At 32.4% G+C, this 26075-nt stretch overlaps 4 protein-coding genes across 6 annotated transcripts; 3 read left to right on the top strand and 1 right to left on the bottom strand.

Annotated features, from left to right (window-relative positions):
• The first annotated feature begins 3543 nt into the window (after window positions 1-3543).
• LOC114803495 (guanine nucleotide-binding protein G(q) subunit alpha-like) lies at window positions 3544-9118 on the top strand. 2 transcript variants are annotated; one of them, XM_054234934.1, is made up of 8 exons: window positions 3544-4212; window positions 6190-6374; window positions 6543-6697; window positions 6769-6927; window positions 7009-7138; window positions 7341-7494; window positions 7583-7687; window positions 8688-9118. In XM_054234934.1, the coding sequence occupies exons 2-8, from the start codon at window positions 6228-6230 to the stop codon at window positions 8768-8770; spliced, it is 933 nt and encodes a 310-aa protein (XP_054090909.1). In that variant the 5' UTR covers window positions 3544-4212; window positions 6190-6227; the 3' UTR covers window positions 8771-9118. The 2 variants fall into 2 exon arrangements, with proteins under 2 accessions (XP_054090909.1, XP_054090908.1); XM_054234933.1 differs by lacking the exon at window positions 3544-4212 and adding an exon at window positions 4291-4763 and having other exon boundaries at window positions 8688-9086.
• Window positions 9119-9261: 143 nt separating this feature from the next.
• Window positions 9262-15740, top strand: LOC105212612 (guanine nucleotide-binding protein subunit alpha-14). Its single transcript, XM_011184690.3, has 8 exons — window positions 9262-10701; window positions 11976-12160; window positions 12723-12877; window positions 12949-13107; window positions 13184-13313; window positions 14536-14689; window positions 14759-14863; window positions 14928-15740. Exons 1-8 carry the CDS (start codon window positions 10539-10541, stop codon window positions 15008-15010), a joined length of 1134 nt encoding a protein of 377 aa, XP_011182992.2. The 5' UTR covers window positions 9262-10538; the 3' UTR covers window positions 15011-15740.
• Window positions 15719-20243, bottom strand: LOC105212611 (muskelin). 2 transcript variants are annotated; one of them, XM_054234932.1, is made up of 12 exons: window positions 20105-20243; window positions 19652-20017; window positions 18993-19205; window positions 18716-18920; window positions 18371-18647; window positions 18034-18302; window positions 17639-17971; window positions 17123-17569; window positions 16971-17056; window positions 16748-16904; window positions 16179-16362; window positions 15719-16112 (listed from the first exon to the last, which is right to left on the bottom strand). In XM_054234932.1, exons 2-12 carry the CDS (start codon window positions 19843-19845, stop codon window positions 15817-15819), a joined length of 2661 nt encoding a protein of 886 aa, XP_054090907.1. In that variant the 5' UTR covers window positions 19846-20017; window positions 20105-20243; the 3' UTR covers window positions 15719-15816. The 2 variants fall into 2 exon arrangements, with proteins under 2 accessions (XP_054090907.1, XP_011182990.2); XM_011184688.3 differs by lacking the exon at window positions 20105-20243 and having other exon boundaries at window positions 19652-20098.
• A 197-nt stretch (window positions 20244-20440) lies between these two features.
• On the top strand, window positions 20441-25662 carry LOC105212613 (calcineurin subunit B type 1). Its single transcript, XM_011184694.3, has 4 exons — window positions 20441-20805; window positions 21665-21704; window positions 21837-22135; window positions 22246-25662. The coding sequence occupies exons 1-4, from the start codon at window positions 20803-20805 to the stop codon at window positions 22414-22416; spliced, it is 513 nt and encodes a 170-aa protein (XP_011182996.1). The 5' UTR covers window positions 20441-20802; the 3' UTR covers window positions 22417-25662.
• The last annotated feature ends 413 nt before the right edge of the window (window positions 25663-26075 follow it).

Genomic DNA, 26075 nt, shown 5'->3' with positions numbered 1-26075 from the left:
CCGAGCCGAATGCTTGTGAGTTCATCAAATCGTGAGGTAATCATCTTAGTAATGCTTGCGCTCGTTTGGTAATTGTAATTGTAATTTCAAATGATAGCAGTGCTTTTTATAATCACAAAAATATATTACTTATAACTTATATAAGTGCATATATACATAAAAATTCATAGAAATATAGAATCAAATAAAAAAAGTGAAAAATTAGTGGAGAAAATTGCTTTACCAAAGTAATGTGTATAAAGAAATAACGTTTTTATTAATTTTTTTACTAATTTTCCAGAAATTTTAAACATTTTTATTTTATAATTTTTTACTTACATATAACTTTGAAACGTAGCATTTTAATACAATAAAATTAGTTGCGAAATTATGCATACTTGAATATACATAATTGAAGCTATGCAAACCAAAATTAAAATTAAAAAGTAAAAAAGTGAAAAACCAAAAACAAAAAAATACGCGAAATTACCAAATAAAAATATTAAAAAACAAAAAACAAAAAATATAAAATATAAAAAAATTAAAACTAAAATAAAGTATAGTTAATAACGTCACTAGCAACTATGTATTCTTTAACAATACCTATGTATATTTTTTACCCTTGGGAATTGATAATTGATATAACATTAAAAGGCGTAAAAATAATTACAAAAAAAAATAAATGATAAAGCAGAAAAAGCTGTAGGCAACGCAGCAATTTTCGTATAAGTAAAAGGTAATACAAATTGCGTAAACAAATAAGTTGAAAGAACTTGTATTAGATAATTGAATGAAAAAATTATCTATGTACACTTAATATTATAAAAATAATATGAATAACTTAAAATGGTGAGCGTTTCATTGAAAGTGTGGTGAATATGCCATATAATGGAATTGGGTGAGTTGATGCAGCAGCAAAGGTGATTAAGATTTGAGATAATTACTCAACTCTTCTTCTATAATACATTATATTATTTTTTTATTAGTTTATCTCTACAACTTAAAACAATAATTATGATTTATGGTTAATAAGAATTTTATTTCACAGAGATATTAAGGTTATGTGCTTAGCGGAGCGAGTATTCGAAGTAATATTTTTATTAAGTACAAACGGAGCGATGAGAAGCATATCGTAATTGGAGCGCAAAGTATGTTTAGTTAGATCATTAAATAATCCTTATATTTCGAAAAACAAAAGATTATATATTTCCTCAAAAAATGCTATGAACTCTACTCTACTGCTACTAACAATTTCTATTTGAACCATATGTATCTCAGGAACTACTCAACTAAGTTCAACTAAATTCGGTGCATTACAATTTTTTTTAGCATTCCAATAGCATATAGGCATTTCCGCCAGAAGGTCCACCACAGACAATTTATTAAACATTATTAGAATTACAAAGTTTTTGCATATTTTCATAGGAAAATATTTAAATTTATTTATATTTAATTAATTTTAAATTAATTCACAACCAATTACGAGATATGCGAAATCCAAGTCGTGTAGGAGCTACTTTTCTCATTTCGATTTTTCTACTGCATTTGTTTTTTCGTCAAAATTGTTAAAGAAACATATCATGTATAATTTTTTGCTTTGTGTAAAACCTTTATAACGGTACAAAGAGCAAAATAAAATGCATAAGAAACCATGCGATTGCAAATAACTGTAAGTTTTTGCTCTCTTATTATCCTATATTTTAATGTTCCGTGTGACATCAAAAAACAACACTTATTCCCACTGCATCGCAAATATAAGCAGCAAGCTCGCCAAATTTTGGATATAAACAGTAAATTTGTATACAATTAAAATAAAAAAAAAAAACCTTGTTCAAAAATCAGAAGATTTGTGGTTTTGGTAACTACTTAAAATTGGTCCCGTCATCGACATCGTAGTTGTGGAATTTAAAAATTGAAAATTATTTTTTGTCTTATAAAGTTGACTTAAGTATGTAAATAGATATATTTACATTAATTATTTACATATGAGCAAAAACCGCACTTTAAATTCCACTGAAATAGCTATTCAAATAGATTTCGTCGTTTGTTTTTAAAAGTGACAAGTTAACGCATGACATATCATTTTCTAGATAAATGTCTTAACTAAAATTAAGAAATCCTTTAGTTGCTTTTCTCGACTGGTTGCTCCCGCTGGACTGGGAGCAGTTATCAAAAGGAAAGTCTAGCAGATAACGAAATCCAAAAATTTTTATACCCAAGGACAGCATTTTCTGAAAAAAAACTGTATTACAAATTCATAATACTATTTTCATTTCATACTATAGAATTTTGGTGGTGTTTCTCGTTGGATGTTGGTTAAAATAAATAAATAAATACATTTACTACTTTTTTAAGCCATTTTATTGACTTGTTGTTAAATAATTCCGTATTATATCAACAAATTGAACATAAATATTATGATGGAAAAAAATGTCCCGTGCGACATGTCCCGTGCGAATGTGGTTAATAATTAATTAAAAAAAAAAAACTATTAATTATTTTTGGATGAAATTCATACCATCTTTAAAGGCCATCAATGCGCAACATTTTACAATCAAAAACATTTGAATATTGCCTCACAATTCGCTGAAATCGCCGTTTCAATCGTTGTCCCCAAAAACGACTTCCATTTTTTGTCCCGTGCGAATGCCTTGGTTTTTTGCAATTATCTTGAAAATGAAAACCGTTCCAAAATCAACCTTAATACTAAATGTAGAGCTAATGAAGGGCTATTAAAAAATCCTACTGTCAAAATTAAAAACCATTTTAGTTCATATTTTTTTTAGTTGAAAGGTGTACGATTGTCCCGTTCGACATGGCGGAAATGCCCATATGTAGTTTGAAAATAACGTAATCGATCCACAACCACGCCTACTTCCCATATATCACATTTTTGAAGTCCATCTGAATCGTTTACTCGACATCGCTCGTTTAAAAATCTCCGAAATCGGACTATAACTTTTTAGGGCCCAGTTATCGAACATGAGGAGCTCAGTGCTTGTGGTTGATTTTTACCGAAAATATCGGTAAATCTCTCAGATATTCTAAAAAAATTTAAAGAAGATACTTATAATATTTTCCTTTGTGCCCTAAATGGATAAAATCGGGACAATACTTCCATTAGGTAAAAACGAATGTTAAATTTCAATATTTTGGCTACAAAACGATGAGTCGTTGGTTCGATACATCACAATTTATAAAACACGGTACAGTAACAGTCACTAAGGCAAACAATCTTCGAAATGTATTCAATGACACGATTTTGGGGATAATTTTTAAACTTCGTGGAACTTTGTAAAATAAAAACAAGGTAGGTAACAAAAACAAATTCTAAACTGCAATAACGGATCCATATCAAAGTCTATGACTAACATATTATGTACTTGTATATATTGTAAGCTTCTATATAAATATATTGTATAGACGTTTCGGATGACACCTTAATTGAGTCATTTAGCAAAATGACGATCTCATGGGTAATTAATAAAAATTAAGCAATAAATAATGTGCTGAACACATAGATGACGACAAGCGACGAGCGACATCTGTCAAATATTAAAATACACGCGTCCTTATGGGCACAGATTTTGTGACATTTGTGATCATTCAAAGCGACATTTGTGATCAGCCGCCGCTACGTCGTGTCGTGTCGTCGTCTTTGTGTTCAGCACTTAAATGAAAATACATTACTTACTCCCTTTAAACTCTTTCTCTTACTCTAACTCTCTTTAAAATTTCATTACTCTCTACTTATAACGCTATTCAACCGAACAGCAATCGTAAAAGCACACAAAAATTATCACAACCGCATTGAATTTGGAGAAATTTATACCGCTTTTGACTATGAGATGCATGAGATGTTATATCGAAATCATAAGGAGAGAGGGATCAGATCATCATTGATCTATCATTCGAACTGTCTGCTTGTCTGATTGAGCCTAAACTAGTACCTGGGAGATAGATTTTACGGATAGCTGAAACGAAGGATCATAACTTACTCATATTGATCGTGTTTTTCAATTTATAAGCTCTTTAATGAGCTTCGTGACTTCTTCTGATAAAAAAGCTCGCACGTTTCTTGCAGATTTGTAAATTTACTACGTGATCGAATTCGGTGTATCGAACACGCGTTGAGCTAAGGAAATATGAAGTATACGACTAATCAACGATTATTACTCACTTTTTTTTTAAGTCATAAATGAAAATATCGAAATAAGCGTACACTGTGGTATGGTAAGGCACTAAAAATATTTATAAACATTGGTGTATATATTTAAACGCCCTCGTATATATAAAAAGTTATTTTACTACAAAGAGTTATACACTCCCTTACTCAGATTTATATTATACACTTTATCCAAACCTAATCGTTGAACAGATTGAACTCTCAACGAAGAAGTGAGCAGACCTCAGCTATCGAGTGTAACAACTCGAAGTCATTCCGAACATTTCAGTCTTGCAATGGATATAGTGCGCTCAAGAACGGATTAACTGAATTATAAAAGAGAAATAAACCAAAAATTAGAAAAGAAGAAAAAATCAAAAATTAAAAAATATCAAGTATTAAAAAAACATTAAAATCATTTCTGTAAAATATCCAAAATTCGTAAAATAATCAAAAATGTTCCGAAACATGGAAATTGCTCTAAAACGTTGTTCTTGCGGTTCGCTGCCAGAGGCGAGTGGCGAAGCAGAAGAAGAAGACCTTAATGAACGCAGAATTAAAGAGGAGTTAGAAAAATATTATGTAGATTTGAATAGTGCCAAAAAGTTACTGTTATTAGGTAAAGAAAATCGGAAAATTATATATCGTGAGAGAAACTATAAAATAACAACAAAACTATATAAAAGAAAAACTGTATGCTTAATGTGTATGTATGTCTATGTATATTGGAATGTTTTGTTTATGTGATTCATATGCGGGAATATTCAAGCATGGTGATAAGAGCTGCAGCAAAAAGAGAAAGAAAAAACAATCCCGTATTTATGCATAAAAATAAAACAGCGTTGCATTAATCGTGAAATTGTAAATTGAAACAAGTAAGGAAGCGTTAAATTGGGGCGAAACCGAACATTTTATACGTCCGAAATTTTAACGGCTCTAATGTATTAAAATACTCAAAAAATACACAATACACAATACAGTTTTGTGCCATAACTCGTTTCTGGAACTGGAATTGGGAATACATTACAATCAACAAAATGTTTAAGATATTTTACCAAAGTAAAAACGAGGGTAGTGTGCCAAGGGTTTCTTCAACAGGAAATAATAAGAAAAATTACGGAAACACACAGCTTTATTAAATAACACGAGTTTCTGCTTCATTAACAACTTCCGTTCGTCTTATATCCGCTTCCTTTATTGGACTTCCGCTGTCTTTAATCGATATCCGGTTTGAGTTGTTTTGGTCATTTCCGGTTCCGATCACTTCATATCCGTCACGGTTGTTTCCGTTGGCTGAGGTGCATCTGTTGAGCTCGGCAGAGCAGCGCAGAGCATTTGTATGGCGCTACCACTTCACTTTCGAATAGTCATAATTCCAGTAAAACTGAAGCGATTTTGATGATCTTGGTATCATATGAATGGGAATTTTCACACCAATAACACTTGTATTGCGGTACATATATCCTTATTGAGCACACAAAAGCAGTTCTTCTCTTTTGGAGAGAGGTGTTCTATTCGGGTTCGACCTTTAAATTGCCTTGATGATCGGTTGGACCTAGGGATAGCGTTGATTCTTGTAGGTTTAAAAAAGGCGTCCACCGCACAATCGGGGTGTGTTTAAATTTTGAAGTGTCACGTGAAGTCTCGTTTAATTACATTCAATGGCACGATGATGCCAGGGAATACATTGAAGAGTCAAATATTAGTAATCAAAATATATATAACACTAATAACTTAGGGCGGTGATCACTATTAACTTGAGCCGAACCTCAGGTCTTACCCAATATACTATTTTCGATACGGTTTCTTCAATTTTAGCAATACGTTGTCTTGAATATCAGTGTTTACTATTGAATAACTATAAACAACAGAATGTTTTTACGAATGCATAAATGGAACTATATAAAGTTATTGGATTAAACGACTTAATCACTGCAAAATATATATATATATCTTCCGGGCCCTTGGGGTACTCAAAGGCTATTATTGTTGGATTTTTGTGGACTTCCATCGCCTTTATTCATTTATTTATTTTAATTTTACAGGTACTGGTGAGGCCGGCAAGTCCACTTTCTTCAAACAAATGCACATCAATTATGGCAGAGGTTTTACGGCTGAAGATCGAAAGCAATACAAAAGAGTCATACATCAGAATATTGTGACAGCCATGCAGTCGATGCTGAGCGCTATGAATGCGTTGAGGATACCATACGATAAAATAGAGAATGCGGTAAGCATAAAAAGCGTTGTTTATGGTATGTATCTAACTTTTATCAGAACCCACTTCATGGAAAAACTCAATTGGACTGGTCAAAAAATTAGATATTCAAAAATTTAAAGACCATTCCGAAACTGCTCCTTCTGGTTCTCAATCTGAACTTTCTCTTACTTTCAATAGCTTATGGCAAATAGCATTTTGATCACAAATGTCGAAACCGTAACAAATTTGGACGAGACGACTTTTTCAGCGATAAAGTGTCTCTGGGCCGACAAAGGGGTACAAATATGCTATGAACGCCGAAGAGAATATCAGATCATCGATTCCGCCAAATAGTAAGTTAACATCATACAAACCATCCAAAGTCATGTTAATCAATTTACTTATGAAATATACTTTCCCACAGTTTCCTGGACTTATTGGATTGTGTCACACAGCCCGATTACGAACCCAGCGATGATCACATATTACGTTCACGTGTTGTTACAACCGGAATAGTGGAGCACATATTCGATACGCAACAATACAAACCGAAACGTAATAGTACCAAACGGACGTTACTTCGGTGAATGTGATACCAAAGCATATAAGAGACTACAGAAAGAGTTATGAGGAAGTAATATGTTCTATTCTCTTCTCTTTGTAGCGTAATAGATGTTGGTGGCCAACGCTCGGAGCGACGAAAATGGTTACAATATTTTGATGATGTGACAGCTGTCATCTTTCTAACATCGCTCTCAGAATACGATCAGACATTGTGCGAGGCCAGAGATTTAGTAAGTGAGGCATCTGTATGTTTTGAAAGTATTAATTGAAGTAGCCGAACACTCAATTCAGCATCGACTAATGGCTGAGTCCATTAAAATACGAATTTGATATTTTCTTGAAAATTGAAAAAAATACGGATTGAGCGCATAGCCATGAAATATGGAGCCTTAACAAATAGTTCTTGAAGAATTTGTTTATTTTATATTACAGAATCGCATGGAGGAGTCCAAGACGCTGTTTCGTTTCATCTTATCCACAAATTATTTCCGAGATTCTGCGATTATTTTATTTTTAAATAAACAAGATATACTCGAAGAGAAAATAATGACATCAGACTTAGGAGACTACTATCCGGAGTATCAAGGTATGCATTTTTATGCTGTCTAATATACACATATACTATGTATTGAAAGTGAATGCTTAAAGTGAATGATTTTAAATTGTAATTTTAGGTCCCAAACAAAACGCTGAAGCGGCAAAATCCTTTATACGCGAAATGTTCGAGGCATTTGTGGATAAAGACCGTTCAGTTTACACACATTTTACATGTGCCACAGGTGTGTACTGTGTGTCTAGTGTACATAGTTAATATGTGATACGTACATTCGTAGATTCCATTTGTGAACGCAGGGAAAAAATGGGGGGGGGGGGGGTAGGGGGATATTTAGGTAAAAAGACAATGTTTCATTATTTTATTTACAAATTGAAGCCTAATCTGCTTTTATTTTGGGCCATAACATTTAAAATCTCTTCCTCCGTCACGTCTATATCTCTATGGTTATTCAAGAGAGCCATTCCGTTCAGGCGTGTTTCTCCAGTTTTATTTCTTAAATATGTTTTAAGCCTGCGAAGTGAGGAAAACGAGCGTTCACTTGAAGCGGGAGATATAGGGATTGTTGCTCCAATATTTAAAAAACGATGCACTGTTTTGAAAATTTTCATTTGAAAAACAAATAATAAGTAAAGTTGTGTATCTAATTCAGACTAGTTTTTTCCGGTTATTTTTATTGAAAATATAGACATCTTAGTTAAGGCACTCAAGTATTTTTTTGCAAATAACATAATTTTTTTTAATTTAAATTTATTTCACAACAGTTTGCTCGTGGAACGAAAACTGAAAGTCATAATAAATGAGTTTTTTGTTTTGCTGTATTATGATTAACAATAAACTCTAAAAAAATAATAGAAACCTTATTGGTGACTTTTCAGTTCAGAACTAATTTTCAAAAGAAGTCCATTTTCGACTCACAATTCCCCTTAAATCTAAAAAAAATCCAGTTCAGCAGCCACAGAGTTATAAGGCAAACTCATTACTTTGAAGCAAATTAAAAAAATGTCTCTGTCCAGTTTATATTTCTCTGGGTTTTTTAATTGGCCTATGTACATTCCCACAACTTTTTAATACTATCCAGATACAATAGGTTTGTTTTTAGTTTAACATTTTCATAGTTTCAGAAAATTAAATTCTATAAGTTTTTTAACACCCCAAACCCCCCCCCCCCCTGCGTTCGCCCCTGGTAGATTCTAATATTTACCTTTATTTCCTTATCTCCACAGACACGAAAAACTTCCGCATAGTATTTCTGGCGGTACAGGATACAATAATGAGCCGTTACCTCGATTCAGTAGGCATCTATTAAGCTCTGCTCAGCTGCAATGTAACCGAATATTTATTTATTTTATAAGAAATATTATATCTGTAATTATTGTGTTCGCTTAATTATTACATACATATGTATGTTGTTTAATGTGTATAAAGTAAAGAACTAAGATAAAGATAATTAAAAGAAAATTATCTATGTACACCTAATATATTATAAACATAATATGAATTACTTGAAAATGTGAACGTTTCATTGCAAGTGTGGTGAATATGTGTGTGAGTGAGTTTTTGCCGATTAAGATTAAAAGAGAATTAAGATGAGGGATGTCGTGATAAACGTTTATGGGTCATCGTTTTAAACTACTAGAAAATATTTGGACATGAAATAGCGAATATTGAAAGTTAAATCAATATTGGAATCAATTTCTTGGAAATACAGCTATGATATACAAACATTATTTTCTATTAACAGTCACCTCTATGTAGCCAAACAAACCTCCAAATGTAATCAATGACACAAAAAATGTCATAAAAATTCCTTATATATTTACATATTTCTAATTTTCATAGCTCTCGGAACAACCAATTAGATAATACAGCAAAGCGTTCCATAAATGCACCATGATGGGAACAATAAACGACTTATAGAGTTTGGTTTTGGTTCATGGAGAGAGGACTTTGATTTCAATGTTGACGTTCATGTGTAGAAGTTCACACAAGTGAGGCAAGTTTTTGATTGCCATTCACTTGGGATTCTTCTCCACATGGTTCAAGCAGCTCACGACTTCCGGTTTTAAACCAAATATCCTCTGGGTAGCCAACAAACAGCCGTTTGGAGACAAGCCAAAGTGAGAAGTCGAAGCCCACTACTGCAGTTGTGCGTAGGGTTTGTGACCCCGCAACATAAAAACGTATCACCCAATGAAAAAATCAACATAATACCATATAGTAAGCGACCATAGACCTAATTAAATGGCGGTGAAGTTAAGTCTCTCCATCACACTAGTTACCTGTCCGTCTGTTTGGGCATAACCTAGTGCCGAAGATGTCTGAATGAATTTATTTTAATAATGCGCTGATAATTTTCCGGATAGCCTGAACGAGCGATCATAACACAAGTTTGCGATTCATTCCAATAACCCTAACTTGCTCTTATTGTTCATGTTTTTCAATTCATAAGCTCTTTGATGAGCTTCGTCACTTCTTCTGATAAAAAAGCTCGCACGTTTCTTGCAAATTTGTAAATTTACTACGTGAGCTAGTTCGGTGTTTCGAACTCGATTTGAACTGCGGAAATATTTACAATTATTACTCACTTATTTTCACAAATCATAAATGAAAATATATCGAGATAAACTCACACTTTGGTATTTATAATGTTTATAAACATTGGCGTATATATGGCTATCGTATATTATATGTATGTACTTATTGCAGTAAAACAAAAACAAAGTTATTTTACCACAAAAAAGTCATACACTCACATACTTAGATTTGTATTATGTATTTTTCCCTTTATCCAAATCCAATCGTCGAACAGATTTCACAGAAATCCTCAACGAATGAGTGAGTAAACCTCTGCTTTAGAATCCAACAACTCGAAGTTATTCCGAACATTTCAGTCTTGCATTGGAAACGGTGCGCTCAAGAACGGATTAACTGAAATATAAAAAAGAAATAAACCAAAAATTATAAAAGAATAAAAAATAAAAAAATTATATAATTTAAAAATTCTTAAAAAACTTTAATCATTTTAAATTAAAATCATTTCTGTGATATATGTATAATACTTAAAATAATCAAAAATGTTACGAAAAAATGTGGAAATGGTTCTAAAACGTTGCCCCTGTGGTTCGGTGCCAGAGGAGAGTGGCGAAGATGAAGAAGACTTTAATGAACGGAAAATAAAGGAGGAGTTAGAAAGATATTATGTAGATTTAAATAGTGCCATAAAGTTACTGTTATTAGGTAAGGAAAATCGAAAAAATATATGTATATCGTGAAAAAAAACTATATATGTATGTATAAAAAATGTGCTTATGTCACAATTCTATACATATATGTATATGTAACATATATATATCTACATATATGGTGTGTTTATGTGATTCATATGGGGAAATATTGAAGCATGGCGATAAGAACTGAACCAAAAAAAAAAAAAAAAAAAATTGGGAATTTATGCATAAAAATAAAACAGTGCTGCCTTAATTGTGAAATTTTAATTAAACGTAAAAAAAATTCAAAACAGCGCCGCAACTTACTTTTTTGTTATTGTATCATTAGTATCTGTGGCTATTGTTGTATCGGCCTCTCAAACTCTGTACTCAAACTCTGTACTTTGCTAAGTAATTAAGTGTAATTCTCAGCGAGTCCATCTAACGGAAACAATTTGCTTGACAAGTGCGAACAATAGCAAGAGGCGTGCCACAGGAATGACCTCCTAGTAGTATAGTCAAGAACCTTTCGGAAAGCCGGATTCAAACATGTACAAATAGTGACTAAAATTCATTCAGGTCATTACTGTGCAGAGACTATTTGTGTCTCTCGAGGCGACTAGACCTTTTGGTCTGTGGGTGTTCGTGATTTGACTTCTACTTCAATAATCGAAATCGCTAATTTATGTTTATATGTTCAGTTTTCTAAGTTACGCTTTCTTTCTTTTGAAGTTATTCGAAAAAGCCGATGATGTAATGTTGAGAAAAATATGTTATAAATAAATATAAAACATATCAATATATATATTGACAAGAAGTGTATTTGTACTTGTATGTACATTGAGAAAATAATTTTCTATGATTTGTAAGCCAATTATTTCGTCATACACACATACATATATATCGATATATGTATACGATACGATGTATATATACATACATAGATATGAATGAGAACGTGAAAAATATTTATAAACCGATCTGAAAATAAAAATCGCATTGCAATTTTGGCGCGCCAAATTTCATGGTGCGAGGACGGCTCGACTACATTAACTTGAGCCGAATCTCAGCCCTTACGCAGTATACTAATTCCGATACGGTTTCTTCGATTATAGCGATAAGCTTTGCTTAGTATCAGGTTGAACTATTGAATAACTAAATTTTACGAATGCATAAATCTAAGTTTACCAAGTTACAGTATTCAACGGCTCAAACGGGCTCCGGACCCTTGGGGGTCCTCAAAGACTTATTGGATTTTCGAAGCTTTCCATCTCCTTTATTCATTTATTTATTGTAATTTTACAGGTACTGGTGAGGCCGGCAAGTCCACTTTCTTCAAACAAATGCATATCAATTATGGCAGAGGTTTTACGGCTGAAGATCGAAAGCAATACAAAAGAGTTATACATCAGAATATTGTGACAGCCATGCAGTCGATGCTGAGTGCTATGAATGCGTTGAGGATACCATACGACAAAATAGAGAATGCGGTAAACATAAAAAAATAGTTGATTCTTGGTGTATGTTCATATAGTCCAATGTTTATCAAAATCCACTTCATGGAAAACCTACAACATTGAAATTGGATATAAAAAATGTAAAGACCATTCCGAAACTACGAAACGAGGTTATTCTGAAATTAATCTCGTCCTGATTAATGCTCGTCGATGGTGTTATTATTGCTTTGAACTTCTTCGATGTATGATGAAAATCCAATTTTCGAAAACTTCGCAATTGTAAACTAATATGATGTGACAAAATGAAATCGAAGTCTCTTCATCTGAGAGAATGTCTATTTCTGGTTTTCCACTACACTGAGTTAGACGGGCAGAACTATAGAATTTTATCCAGATTTTTTCATTAACCGGTTAAACCGAATATTCTATCTGTTCCGACTGTCCTCTACATCTGTCTGTGGTATTGTAATACAATTGCGTGATAATAAGTCATATGAACACACCGAGCTATGGATTCCCCTTTTCTGAAATCAAATATGTGCATAATTTTACACACTCTTTTTTGACAACCGGAACTATCTCTTACTCTCAATAGCTCATGGCAAATAGCATTTTGATCACAAATGTCGAAGCCCTAACAAATTTGAACGAGACGACTTTGTCAGCGATAAAACGTCTGTGGACCGACACGGGCGTCCAACAATGCTATGAACGACGAAGAGAATATCAGATTATGGATTCGGCAAAATAGTAAGTTAACTTCTTTTATACCATCCAAAGTCATGTTGATCAATTTATTTATGAATTAAACCTTTCCACAGTTTCCTGGACTTACTGGATTGTGTCACACAGCCCAATTACGAACCCAGCGATGATCATATATTGCGCTCACGTGTTGTTACAACCGCAATAGTGGAGCATGTTTTCGATACACAGCAAAGCAAACCGAAACATAATAGTAACAAACGGACGTTACTTCGGTGAATGTGATACCAATGCATATAAGAGGCTATGGAAAGAATTATGAAGAAGTAATCTGTTCTCTTCTCTTTGTAGCGTAATAGATGTTGGTGGCCAACGCTCGGAACGAGCAAAATGGTTACAATATTTTGATGATGTGACAGCTGTCATCTTTCTAACATCTCTCTCAGAATACGATCAGACATTGTGCGAGGCCAGAGGTTTGGTAAGTGAGGCATATGTTTGGAAACTATTAATTGAAGTAGCACAACATTCAATTCAGCAACGATTTATGACTGAATCGGTCTCAATTTAGAAATTCTAATTAAATTTTGGTTTTTCTGGAGAACTTAAATAAATACCGTTAGATCAGATATCGGTGAAAGGTGGACAACATGTAGAAATATGCATAAAATGTTGACTGACCACCGATCTTACAGTATTTAGGCTACAACTCTCACTAAAATTCCCAAGACCGAATTAATCGAATAAGCTGAATTAAACGACCTAGTAAGAGACCTCACTGGTCCAAGGACCATACTGAGCTATTGGGTTCAAGACTACAACATTTTTAGAACCCGTAACCAGGAGATATCCTTGTTTTTCGGAAAGTACTAAAGGATGTAAAAACAGAAAAATAGAAACCTACGAAAAACTTGTAAAAGAATTACTCGAGCACTATTGCAAAATGGACTGTCGCATGTCCCTTAAAATCCACTTCCTCCTCTCACATTTTAACTTCTTTTTTCCGAAAATTTGGGTGCCTAGCAACGATTCCAATGCAGATGAGACCCGGGGAGATGGGATGAGAGATTATTGTTGTGGTTCCTTATGAGGGAAAGCGAAAGTCAGAATTTGGGAAAAACTTCAGAAAGAAAAAAATGCGTGATGTATTAGGTCTACAACTTTGCTTCCGCCGTTTTTTTTTGTGTAAATTTAAACGGTTACAAATGTCGATGTTACAACTGTCGATGAACCTCAGCTTTTCTTGGAATTAAAAAAGAAAAGCAAAATTTCCCTCAAATGTCGAGAATTCGACTCAAAAAGTGACATTTACAGTTGAGAATAAGTTTGAGATGAAAACAAATCTCTACAAATATTTTGTTGGGTTAATGTTGACAAATATGACCAAGATCGATATAAAACGATTTAATCGACTAAAGCTTCACCCTAGAGACATTCCCGCAAACGTCGAGAATTCGGCTCAAAAAGTGATCGATGTAAAAAAAAACGATTTAATCGACTAGAGACATCCATTGGAATACGGCGGAAGCAAAGTTGTAGACCTTTTTTTTAATATTTTAACTTCCCCAAATACCCCCATAGACCATCAGCACAACAATCGCAAAAATTTTCCTCCAGACTTGTTGAGTGACATATCTTGTATATAACTCATTATGAAATAAATCTCAAAGGAATAGTGCTTGAAGTATTTTTTTACATTACAGAATCGCATGGAGGAGTCCATGTCGCTGTTTCGTTCCATCTTATCCACACATTATTTTCGCAATTCTTCGATTATTTTATTTTTAAATAAGCAAGATATACTCGAAGAGAAAATAATGACGTCACATTTAGTAGACAACTTCCCGGAGTATCAAGGTATCTATCTAATACATATATGTAGTGAAACATAAGCTTAATGTGAATGATTTTAAAATGTAATTTTAGGTCCCAAACAAAACGCTGAAGCGGCAAAATATTTTATACGCGAAATGTTCGAGGCCGTTGTGGAAAAAGGACGCAAAGTTTACCCACATTTTACATGTGCCACAGGTGGATATTATTGAGTGACAGACTAGTGTATTTAATAGTTTCCTATATTACTTGCTCTCCACAGACACGAAAAACTTTCGCATAGTATTTCTGACGGTACAGGACACAATAATAAACAATTACCTAAAATCAATAGGCCTTAATTAAGCTGTGCCCACATCTGCTGTGTTGCAGTGCCCGAAGAGTGTAGAAAAAATGTGTAAATTTGAATTTTTTCATTATTTATTGTAAGAAATATTATGTTAATTATATATTATATGTAATTATTATATTGGATTGTATTATGTTCGCTTAACAATTACATATGTAGTTTAATGTGTATAAAGTAAATAATTATAAATCAGTACTATTTTGTGAAAACATGTGAACAACGCACGATTCATATATATATACATATCGTTAAGCCAGCAGAGGTATATATATATATAGATATTCGTATCACAAAGTCATTATTGCTCTAAATAAACAAAATAGCAAAGATTTTACATAACAAAGACAACAAAGAGCATCATATGGAAGCCTTGCTTAAATAAATAAATATGTTTTTTTTCTTGTCTTTACAGTTAATCGATTAATTGATACTTAAGGCATATTTGTTATTTTCGCGACACTAAAATTATTACATTACAGACTTTATTCGTTTATTTATATATAGATATTTATGTATGTATGTATGTGCATTGTAAAAGCCACACAATCGACATATTAAAGGCTCTTTGAAAGCATGCCACATTGAGCTTGACTTGATTCTTATTGTTTTGGGTTTTCTACTGTACATAACAAAGGGCACAGACGCAGACATTCATCAACGAATTTCAGTTCTTCATTCTTAACCGTTCAGTACACATTTTCGCCTTTTTTTGTTTTTTTTTTTTTTTTAATACTTAACTTAACTTAGTTGGTTGTTATAAAAAGTGAGTTTTATTTTCATTTTTTTTCCAACATCCGTGCTTTTACATAACAACAAAGTCGCTTAGATTGCGTTCCGGTTGCACCATATTGGCCGGCATTAGTTTCACTATCTTATTGAAGAGATACGCACGACGCCTGCGCAACTCTTGTTCGCGACTGTCATGTACGCGTTTAGTATTATTGCGGCGCCCATGCGTCGAGGAGCCCGCCGACGACACGGCCGAATCAGAGGTAGCCGAGACAGATGATGCTGTTCCAGTGCTATCGCATGACTCCATCGAAAGATCCTCAGCCGGATTGGAGCCTTCTGAATGCAGACCCGATTTATTCGAAGCGTCTGTGTATAAATGAAATAATAATAGAAATAGGAAAACATTCAAAAAGAAAAAATCAAATTACATACCATCATCTTGCTGTTTTTCGTCGCTTTCTGCCGATACATTTGCTGTCTCAGCTTCCAAATTCTCCCCTTGTATGCTACTATCCATTTTCAATGACTTGCCCAAAGGCGGTGTGACCAATTGCGAACGACCGGTTGTGCTACTGGTATCATCGCAGCGAAACAGCAGTGAGGCCAACTTGTGGAACTAGAAAAAAGAATGGAAAACATTTTTTAATAAAAAAAAATTAATATAAAAACAAAATGTAATGAAAAGAAACTTTAAAAAAAATTATAAACAAAATAAAAATTATACATATTTTTAATTTTTATTTATAAAAAAATTAAAAAAAAAATATTGATAAGAAAAAATTAGAAAAGGAATTTAATAAAAAAAAATAAAATTAAAAAAATAATAAGAAAAAAATTAAATAAAAAAAAATTTATAAAAATAATAAAATTATAAAAAAATAAAAATATGAAAAAAAATTTGAAAAAATATAAAAAAATATTTTTTTAATACTATTATTATAATCATTTCTATGCTATTTTTTCACGAATTATATGAAAAAGAAAAAAATGTGCGTGCTTACATTATTTAATTGTTCTGGATTCGAATGATCAATAACTTCGGCAACACGATGACGTAAATATTGCATTGCGCTCAACGGATCGACGCGTGTCATTTCTTCGTAGTGCAACTTGCGCACCAAATAACGGCAATGCATCAAAATCTCACTGCGCTTGGGTCTAAAAAGATATAATAAAAAATGTTATATTAACAAAATCAACAGATTAAAGCTATTATTGTCATACTTTTCGAGATCAAGTAACCAAAAGTCATCCAACCGCATTTGTGGACGCGAAGACTTGCCAGGATTTCCACCAAATAGATAGTGCAACTGCAAATACATACACAAAATATTAAATAAATGCCAACAAATACAACAAACACAATTCGCACTCACCTTTGCCACATCGTCGTACACCAACTGATGCGCATAGCGTGGACACGGTTCGAGTAGATCCGACTTCACTGTGGCATTTGATGCCTCGGCATTATGACGGCACGTGTAAATGCGCGACCACATGTAATGCTTTAGCGAATATACCCAAAAGGAGTTTGATGCATCCACATGTTGGATATCGCGACGATCTTTCAGTTTGCTCAAGCTGGAGAAAATGTAAATTTCATCGCGATCACAATCGATGGTGGCGCGCAACGTGTAACCTGGCGAAGGTTCATTCTTTGTATCGCTAACGCTAGTGCAGACGCTACTGCCACCGGCGCCACCACAATTATTATTGTCTTTATTCAGCACGGAAATGGCTTGTGTGTCAACGTCATAGGTGATAAAGTCGTCGATGTCCTCTTTGCCACGCTGCCCACCATAAATGTACAGTTTGCGATGTTTCTATTGAAAAAAAGAAAGAAAGATTGTTAATAAAAACCATTCCATACAAAACAGATAATATTTATTTACCGTATGAAACACCATGCAGTGCGTGATGCGCGACTTTATCGAGAGTACATCGGCCTGCGATGCACTTGGATGATGACAATCGACAAGTATCTGTGTCCATGTGTTAGTGGCAATGTGATAGGAGAACAGTCCCGAATATTCGGGTTCATTCGAAGTGGAATTCAAAACACTACGTGGTGTCAGTATTTTGCCACCGAACACATAAATATTACGCTTCTCGCTATCGATGCACATTTGATGATCGTAAACAAGGTGTGGACCACCGACTTGACTTGTGTCATCGCAGATTTGCAGCCATGTGCGTGCACGTGTGTCGTACAGGAAGAAGTCGCTCTGTAAATTAGTACAGTTATGTTATGAAATTGGTAAAAGTGTTTATAGACTTGTAAACTTACTTTAATGTATTCCGTGGTGCGTATGGAGTTATCTAAATAACGACCTAACATAAATATATTTTCGCTAACCGAATCGTACACCATTTTGTGGCACGAACGTGGCGTTGGTCCATTATAGAGCTCAGTTTGTTCGAAAAGCAACGTCCAACTGTTGGTTTTTATATCAAAGACCCACAAATCGCTGAGGTCACGATAGCCATCCCAACCGCCATATAAGTAGACTAAACGTTTTTTGGTATCCACAACTAATTGATGGCCACCACGATTGCCTTTAGGTAAAAACATAGCATAAATTAATATTTTTTATGTACACACCTAATTTTATATACAAACTCACCTGGTTGCGTACTGCTTTGTGTGTGCTGCATGCGCCAAGTATGTTTGTAATCTTGCCGATTGAGATACGAGTCCATAAGGCCCTCATTGACACATTCAGTAATGAATTTTTCAGCCTTCTTGAAGTCACCATTTATAACCAAACATTTGTGTAGTTCACTTATAAGCTTGTGTTCCAGACGCACTTGAGTTTGCTCTTGCAAAGCTTTGAAAGCGGCATCGTAGCCTTGTTGACGAAAGTGTTTTAGGCACAATTTAACGATTTCAACTTCACGTAACTGTGTAAATATTTTTAAGATTTTATAAGCATTTTACATTCTCATTTAATTAATATATCAACACCTACCATATTGTAGTTCGTCAAGCTCACACTGGTATACATGGGGTCATCCTGTCCGTGTAATTCTATATACCAAATACTAAAGTTGAAAGTTGGACCCCATGAGAGTAGTGGCACTATTTTCAAATACAAAATGGGCAGTTGTCCCGTACCGTCTTCTGTTTTGCAACGTAAATTGAATACTTCTGGCACGTTATCATTTCTTAGGCCACTAAAAATATATAAAAATATAAATTTTAATGAAACGTTATTATTATATGTAAATTTGACTAGTTTGTCTTACCCTTCTAAAAGCAACACCAAGCGGTCTTCATCGAGTCCACCGAAAACACGGAATTTTTTGATGTTACACACATGTGACTTTTCAAATTTGCCAAATTTAATATTTTTCACAACGGCAGGACGCTTCAGCTTCAAAGTAAGAAACTGTGGTGGATTGTTGGTGTGTGCCGACCAGCGTGAGGATTGATCACCAGGGCAATCTACCAGTATGTTTCTAAAAATAAAAATAATAAATAATCAATTGATTTGTGAAACAAAGAAATCTTACAAAAAATATATGTATTTTTTCATTATCACCGACTGCGCAGTTGGCAGTGGAAGCACATCATATATGTATGTAAATACACTTGTCTACGTACGTATGCAAAGTTCAAAAACAGAGGTAATATCGCGCTCAAATGCAATCTAAACACATACACGTGTTTATGTACATATGCATATGTTCAAATTATTGTGTTGATTGTTGTTATGCTTTGCTTGTTTTTGTACGCTACAGAAATTGTACAATTTTAAGCGAACTGTATAAATATCTAATATATTTGTACAAAAAAGTGCACAGCTCAGAGCAGTATTATGCAAATAATAATGTTCCCGCTACCCTTTAGGTCAAACTATGCTTTAACAAAAGTGTTTTGGCAATTACATATGTACACTACTTACTCAGGAAAATAGTTGGTCGAGAAACTGGAATAACGGTGGATTTCATAGGTGAGTTTCTCGACCTCAGCAAATGGAGTTACAGCTACAACATCGGTTTTGGAATCTTTCGAATTTATTGTTTTATTGCCTGCTGACGTTGATGAAGTGCTGTTGTTCATAATGTCTCCACTGATAACTGCAGATATATGCTCCATTATGTGTTATCCGTATATGTTAGAACAGGTTGTCCGCACAAAAAATTTGCACAATTGTGGCAAAGACCAGTTAAAAATCTGTTCCTGGCAGTATACAAGCTGGTTAACTTCTCACTGAACCCGACTTGTTATGCGTTGTGGTAAAATTCGATGTGTTGTTTGCTAAATTAAGCTTTAATAGTTCAACGAAGAGACGAGAGTTTTTAGTTGACTAGCTGCGCGAAATAATTGCACTAGAATGTTTTGTTTGGCTACAAACCTTTTGCTTTTATCCTTTTTCTTTCGGCTATTTCATTTGTCAAACAGATGATTTTTGCACTACCTGACGTCAGAGTTGCATTTCATTAACGACAGAGTTGCATTTGGTTTAAAACTTAAACGCAAAAGATTTAAAGAATATCTTACTGCAAAAATATGTATTTTATGTAAATAATATGTTAAAATATATATAAACGTAATCCAAATATTGAAAATATTAAATAACAATATACGTAATTGTTATATACATCCATTATATTGCTCACATTCATATTTAGTTCAAACAAATTTGGTGTCAAATTCCCTAAAAGGGATATTTGAAAAGTGTTGGCAGCACTAATGTGTGTGTATAACTTCATATCGAACGAAGCAGCAACGGAATAAGCGAAAGCAAAATTTCTGAATTTATAAATGGAAAAAGTCTAGGATTTTTGGCAAATTAAAGTGAAATTATATTAACAAACCCAAAATTCCTGTAAATCCGTTGTTGAATTTATAAAAGAAAGTGCAAAAAGGACTCGCCCAAAATTTCGCAGTGCAAAAAAGGAAATAAAGACTGCAGTACGAAAAAGTGTGAAGAAATAGACGAGAGAAGCAGAAAATAACCAACAACCCAGGGTGTAAAAAGTGAAAATATACATTTACGTTTAATAAATATCTGCATATCTTTTGAGAAACACAGTAATAACAGCGTAAAAAATGGTAAAATAATGCATTTTCTATAAAAATTTGCAATTCAATTAATATTTTTCGCTTTCCACAAATATGTACATACAAATGTGTGTTTCACGAATAGGGTTAACGAAGGGTAAATGGAAGTATAGTGGTCTTCTTGCGAAGACTTGCATATATTTTTTTTAAAGCTATTCCTTAGCTTTTTGCAAAGTAATGATTTAGTTTTTAATAATTTTTGTCTTAATTATCTTCATTGCGTTTACTAAGTACAGAACGTTGCTTTTTAGGGTATCAGCAGCGCCAGGGTTTTGCAAGGCCAGTGGGGCAATAGTTGTATGCTACCTGCCAAGCAATATAAAGACACAGCAGCCACCTGCAGAGCGCAAGTACAAACATAAACACACGTACCTGCATGTGTTTGTTTGTAAGGCTAAAAAAGAACTTGTGGACACTGGGGGTTAATGCCTTCTGTTTAACAATTGTCCCAGTTTCAAAGATTTTTTTGCATTAATTTGACTTCTATATAAAATTCAAGCATGATTAAACACTTTTTAACGTAGTGGAATTTTTCATTGTTGAAATATTTATCTACTTCATTGCTCAGCATTCTACAAATCATCAATCATAAGATGTTATGTATTTAAGTATGTAGGTATGGGTTGATGTTGCAGTCCTTGATGATATCAGCGAAAATAAAATTCTAAAGTGTTTACTTCAGTGTTGGTTAAAATATTTTTTTCTTCGACTTTCAAATAAATGTTTTCGTAAATTTGTATGTACATACATATATTTTGTAAATATTTCATCAGATTTGAATATTTTTTAATTGACATTTCGTTTTTAAAAATGTGTAATTAAATATTTGTTTTTTTTTTTTTTCTTTTAGGGTAATGAAACCTCTTTGCCCATGGAGATGTGCTCCAACTGTAAGTATATACATTTTTCATCTTAAATTCTTTTTATCGCAAATCGAAACACATTTATTTCCATGTCCAAATTAAACATATACAATTTATAAAAGTGATTTACTAAAATTTTTCATTTATCTATTAATTTAGTTGATGCCGATGAGATCAGACGTTTAGGCAAACGTTTCCGCAAACTCGATTTAGATAATTCGGGTGCACTGAGCGTCGATGAATTCATGTCACTACCTGAATTGCAGCAAAATCCGTTGGTGCAGCGCGTCATCGATATTTTTGATGCGGACGGTAATGGTGAGGTCGATTTCAAAGAGTTCATACAAGGCGTCTCACAGTTCAGTGTCAAAGGCGATAAATTATCAAAATTGCGTTTCGCCTTCCGCATCTACGACATGGATAATGATGGTTACATATCGAATGGTGAACTTTTTCAAGTAAGATGATGCTGAAATTGTGTGCTAATGTTTTTTTTTAATATATTAAATTATTTTATTGTTTCGCGTTATATCGATTGTATTGTAACAAAATACTTTAAACTTTGTAGGTGTTAAAAATGATGGTGGGCAATAATCTGAAAGACACACAATTACAGCAAATTGTTGATAAAACTATTTGCTTTGCCGACAAAGATGAGGATGGTAAAATCTCCTTCGACGAGTTTTGCTCCGTGGTCGGTAACACAGATATACACAAAAAAATGGTTGTTGACGTTTAAGGTCGCTTTCTGAAGAACACTATTAATGCTACACTTTATATAATACCAATATATATTTTATATAAATTTAAACATTTGTACTTTGGAAACTATTTTAAATTGTTCTTATTAATTGTTTTGTTAAATCTCGAAATAATTGTAAACACACACACACACTTTATTATGCATATTATTATTTTGAACATAGTTTGGTTTGGAATCCTTTTTAAAGTTTCTTAAAGAATATTATACCGTGCTTTAAAACAGTTGGCTCAAAAACCAAAAATTAAGCTTTGTTAACAACAAAAACAAAAATGTTAATAAATATAGCAATGAAGGCATTAAAAAGAGCACCATATACATATATATAAATAGAGTATAATTTTAATTAAAAATTCATTAACTAAAGCAAATCATAGTGTATACAGCAAATAAAAGCATTACAAACTTCTGGAAAAAAAAAACCCGTAAAATGCGACACGAAAATTTAACTTGATAGGTTATAAAAAAAAACTAAAACTGAGCATAATTACTTATTTCTAAATATTAGTCAAACTTCATAAGTTAAAAAGGGTTACGCTAACGAAAGGTTCAATAACATGAACAAGCACATATGCTACAACCAACAACATACATATTGTAATAAATAACATACAAACACACATATATGTATAATGCATGCAAAGACAAAAAAAAACATTGTATCGTCTATTAAGTTGCACCAAGCGCAATTGAAGTTATGAGGATGCTAATAAAAATGTGCAATATGTTAAACATGTAATTTATTAGCGAAATTTCAATGAACCAAATTTATAATTTATGATTATTAAAACTATTTATGATATATAAAACTGCAATAGATTTTGAAATTGTTTTCGCACCTTTAGCCAACTCATTTTACAATACATTTATATTTTTACAAAGCTAGCTAGTCAAATACATTTCTGTTATTAGAAAGAAGAAAATACTAAGTAACGTTTAAACTTGCAGTTGCATATAGGACAAAACACATACATCACAGCGCCACTAAGAAATTCGGAACAATTCAATGAGTTATAAAAATTTTAATATTTTTATTTTTTTTATGCAACGTAAATTACAAATTTTGTTTTTGTTCAACAATTTCTTTTTGTGCCATGATAATATTTGCAAATTAGTTATATATTTCATTAATTTATTAATGATTATATATTATATAATATATTTCATGAATTTGTGTCAAACCTCGCACAGTGAACAGGAAGCTGCGTGTATTTAATTTGATAATATTTGCGTAAAATGCTTTACTTTTTTGCTTTAAAACAGTACTTTTAAAGTGTTAGATTTTTAATTCGTTTACTAATTTTTTTGTTTTTGTAATTTAATTACCGTAATAATATTGTTTAAAACAATTTTCCGTAATATTAAATATTTTTTTTTTATATTTTCCGTTTATTGTTTTGAAACCCACATTATTTGTTAACAAATTCTGTATGACCATTATGTGCTTTATTGTTTTGTTAGCTAAAAATATATTTGTAAAGAAATTAGTTTCTTTTTCAAATTGATAAAACTTTAAATTATTAAAAAATCAATTCATAGCAAAAGTGGAAAAAGCGAAGGCGAAGTTACGCATTAAGCGTAAAAAAAAACGAAAATAACACAATCTCTTGCAATATTATATGAATATTATATATAGATAATGAAAAAAAAAAAGAATTTAAAAGCAAATAAAATACTTACTGAACAACATCTTTTTAGCTTTTGTTAAGTACATACATACTTTGTAGCGAATATATAATTAATATAAGCGCTAAAATGGCAATTTGCAACAAGTCTTTTATGGAGTTTAATAGAAACACAAAAAACAAAATACAAAAACAACATGTAAGAAATGTAATTGCCATAATTTTTTCTTAATGCAAATGGAATTAGATAAAGATATAATAAATTGTAGCAAAATAAACAAATTTCTAAAACTAAGATATTATCAACAAAAAAAACTAAAATGTGAAATTTTCAAAACCTGCATGTTTTTAACATATATATTATACATATGTATATCATTCAGCGCCATATTACGTGTATGACGTGTTCCGTTATTTATTTATTTTTTTCCCTCTTGGTTTACCGGTATATACATACATATATGTAAAAGTATATGTTTAATACGTTTTTATATAGGAAGCTTACTTGTTTCACGTGAACTTCGCAAAGGTCTGTCTCGTTTAAATAAAGGCAATACTACTTAAATAATACAAATGTCCACCTTTCTTTAGTCTATTAAGCAAATATATATGTATGTATTTATTTCATTTTGACAAAACTATTTCTGCCTTAACATCATGAATCTGAAAATCAAACAATAAAATTTCACACCAATCTTAATGCTAATTGCAACCTTTTAAGTGCGAGTGATGGTATAAACAAATATTTAAAACAAAAAAACAAAAACAACAAACATAATTAATTAATTAATTAAATAAAAATGAAAGTAATCTACGTATAAAATTAAACTTAAAACTGAATTATGCACATTGTAAAAGTACACATGATAATCTTTTTCTAATGTACGTGGAAAAAGCACTTTAACTATTAATTATTAAACAAAAAGCAAACAGAAAACTTAACAGAAAATAAAATAATTTAATTGAAAAGTTAGCATTTAAGTACATAAATTCAAAAAGTCATTGGAGCAGATGGTTGTAATGCAACGTATTGGCACCATATACGCAAGGGCAAAGTATTGGAAGCTGCTTTTGTTATTATAATTATAATTTTTTTATTGTTTTGCCGTGCATATGTACTATACGTTGGTGAGCGTAAAACAATGATGTCTCTCATGGTAGAACATTGACTCAACACCCTCTATAAATAACTTTTGAACTTATTTTAAATTAAGCATAATTTAGTTCCAGCGCTCTCTTTAATACTCTCCACCCACGTACCTTATACAACGCACTCTCTTCTTTCTGTCCATTCTCTTTTTACTAGTTTTCTCTTACTACCTCTCTTTCATACTCCTTCTATTTAAACAACTTTAACTATCCCTCCCTAGCACTTGCCAAAATCAAGAAAAATTATAAATTTTGAAATTTTTGCACTTTGCAATTTTACAAGTTAACTAAAACTTTAATAAAAACAATTGTAATCATAAGTATATATGTATGACAACAGTATATAGAGTGCAGCAAAATTGAGTTGGACATAGGAAAGTCATGACTTTGTATTGTCTTAACAGAAAATTTAATAAAATATACGGATATGCTATATACAGATTATGGAAAAGTGTACATTTTACTGGCAATCGTTGGAGCAAGCAAACATATTGATATACTATAGATACATTCATATGCAAAGACTATGTTCAATATACTCATATGTACTAAAGATATGACCATGTGTGAAGATTAGTTTCTTATCTTCATAGAAAGACATGTAAGGCCTAAGGAGTATATGTCCTAAAGCTATTATGCTTATCTACTTATGAATACAGTGTTAGATTCTCTTGGTCTACGCTTCTTAGTAATTTAACTTAACGGTTTTTAAAAGCTCAGTCCTTAGAACTTTACTGGTTTTAGAGATCAGAGGAATAAAGAAGATACGCTATTTAGATACCCTTCGTAAGAGAACCGAATTTTTATCTGACTAAGGGCCATTAACTAGGACGCATTTATTTTGGGAGTTCTTTCTGCTTTCAC

The sequence above is a fragment of the Zeugodacus cucurbitae genome, chromosome 6, assembly GCF_028554725.1.
Source record: "Zeugodacus cucurbitae isolate PBARC_wt_2022May chromosome 6, idZeuCucr1.2, whole genome shotgun sequence".
NCBI classification, from domain to species: domain Eukaryota; kingdom Metazoa; phylum Arthropoda; class Insecta; order Diptera; family Tephritidae; genus Zeugodacus; species Zeugodacus cucurbitae.
The sequence above is the reverse complement of the archived record's forward strand: the minus strand, read 5'-3'. Positions and strand labels throughout refer to the sequence as shown.

Coding starts and splice junctions, on each gene's coding strand:
- LOC114803495 (XM_054234933.1), top strand. CDS start 4,601: ATGTTCCGAAACATGGAAATTGCTCTAAAACGTTGTTCTTGCGGTTCG. Junction 7,139..7,340: donor TGTGCGAGGCCAGAGATTTA/GTAAGTGAGGCA, acceptor TTTATATTACAG/AATCGCATGGAGGAGTCCAA. Junction 7,688..8,687: donor ACATTTTACATGTGCCACAG/GTGTGTACTGTG, acceptor TTATCTCCACAG/ACACGAAAAACTTCCGCATA.
- LOC105212612 (XM_011184690.3), top strand. CDS start 10,539: ATGTTACGAAAAAATGTGGAAATGGTTCTAAAACGTTGCCCCTGTGGT. Junction 12,878..12,948: donor ATTATGGATTCGGCAAAATA/GTAAGTTAACTT, acceptor ACCTTTCCACAG/TTTCCTGGACTTACTGGATT. Junction 14,864..14,927: donor ACATTTTACATGTGCCACAG/GTGGATATTATT, acceptor TGCTCTCCACAG/ACACGAAAAACTTTCGCATA.
- LOC105212611 (XM_054234932.1), bottom strand. CDS start 19,845: ATGGAGCATATATCTGCAGTTATCAGTGGAGACATTATGAACAACAGC. Junction 18,921..18,992: donor TTGGTGTTGCTTTTAGAAGG/GTAAGACAAACT, acceptor ATATATTTTTAG/TGGCCTAAGAAATGATAACG. Junction 18,303..18,370: donor ACAAAGCAGTACGCAACCAG/GTGAGTTTGTAT, acceptor TTTTACCTAAAG/GCAATCGTGGTGGCCATCAA.
- LOC105212613 (XM_011184694.3), top strand. Junction 21,705..21,836: donor CATGGAGATGTGCTCCAACT/GTAAGTATATAC, acceptor CTATTAATTTAG/TTGATGCCGATGAGATCAGA. Junction 22,136..22,245: donor CGAATGGTGAACTTTTTCAA/GTAAGATGATGC, acceptor TAAACTTTGTAG/GTGTTAAAAATGATGGTGGG.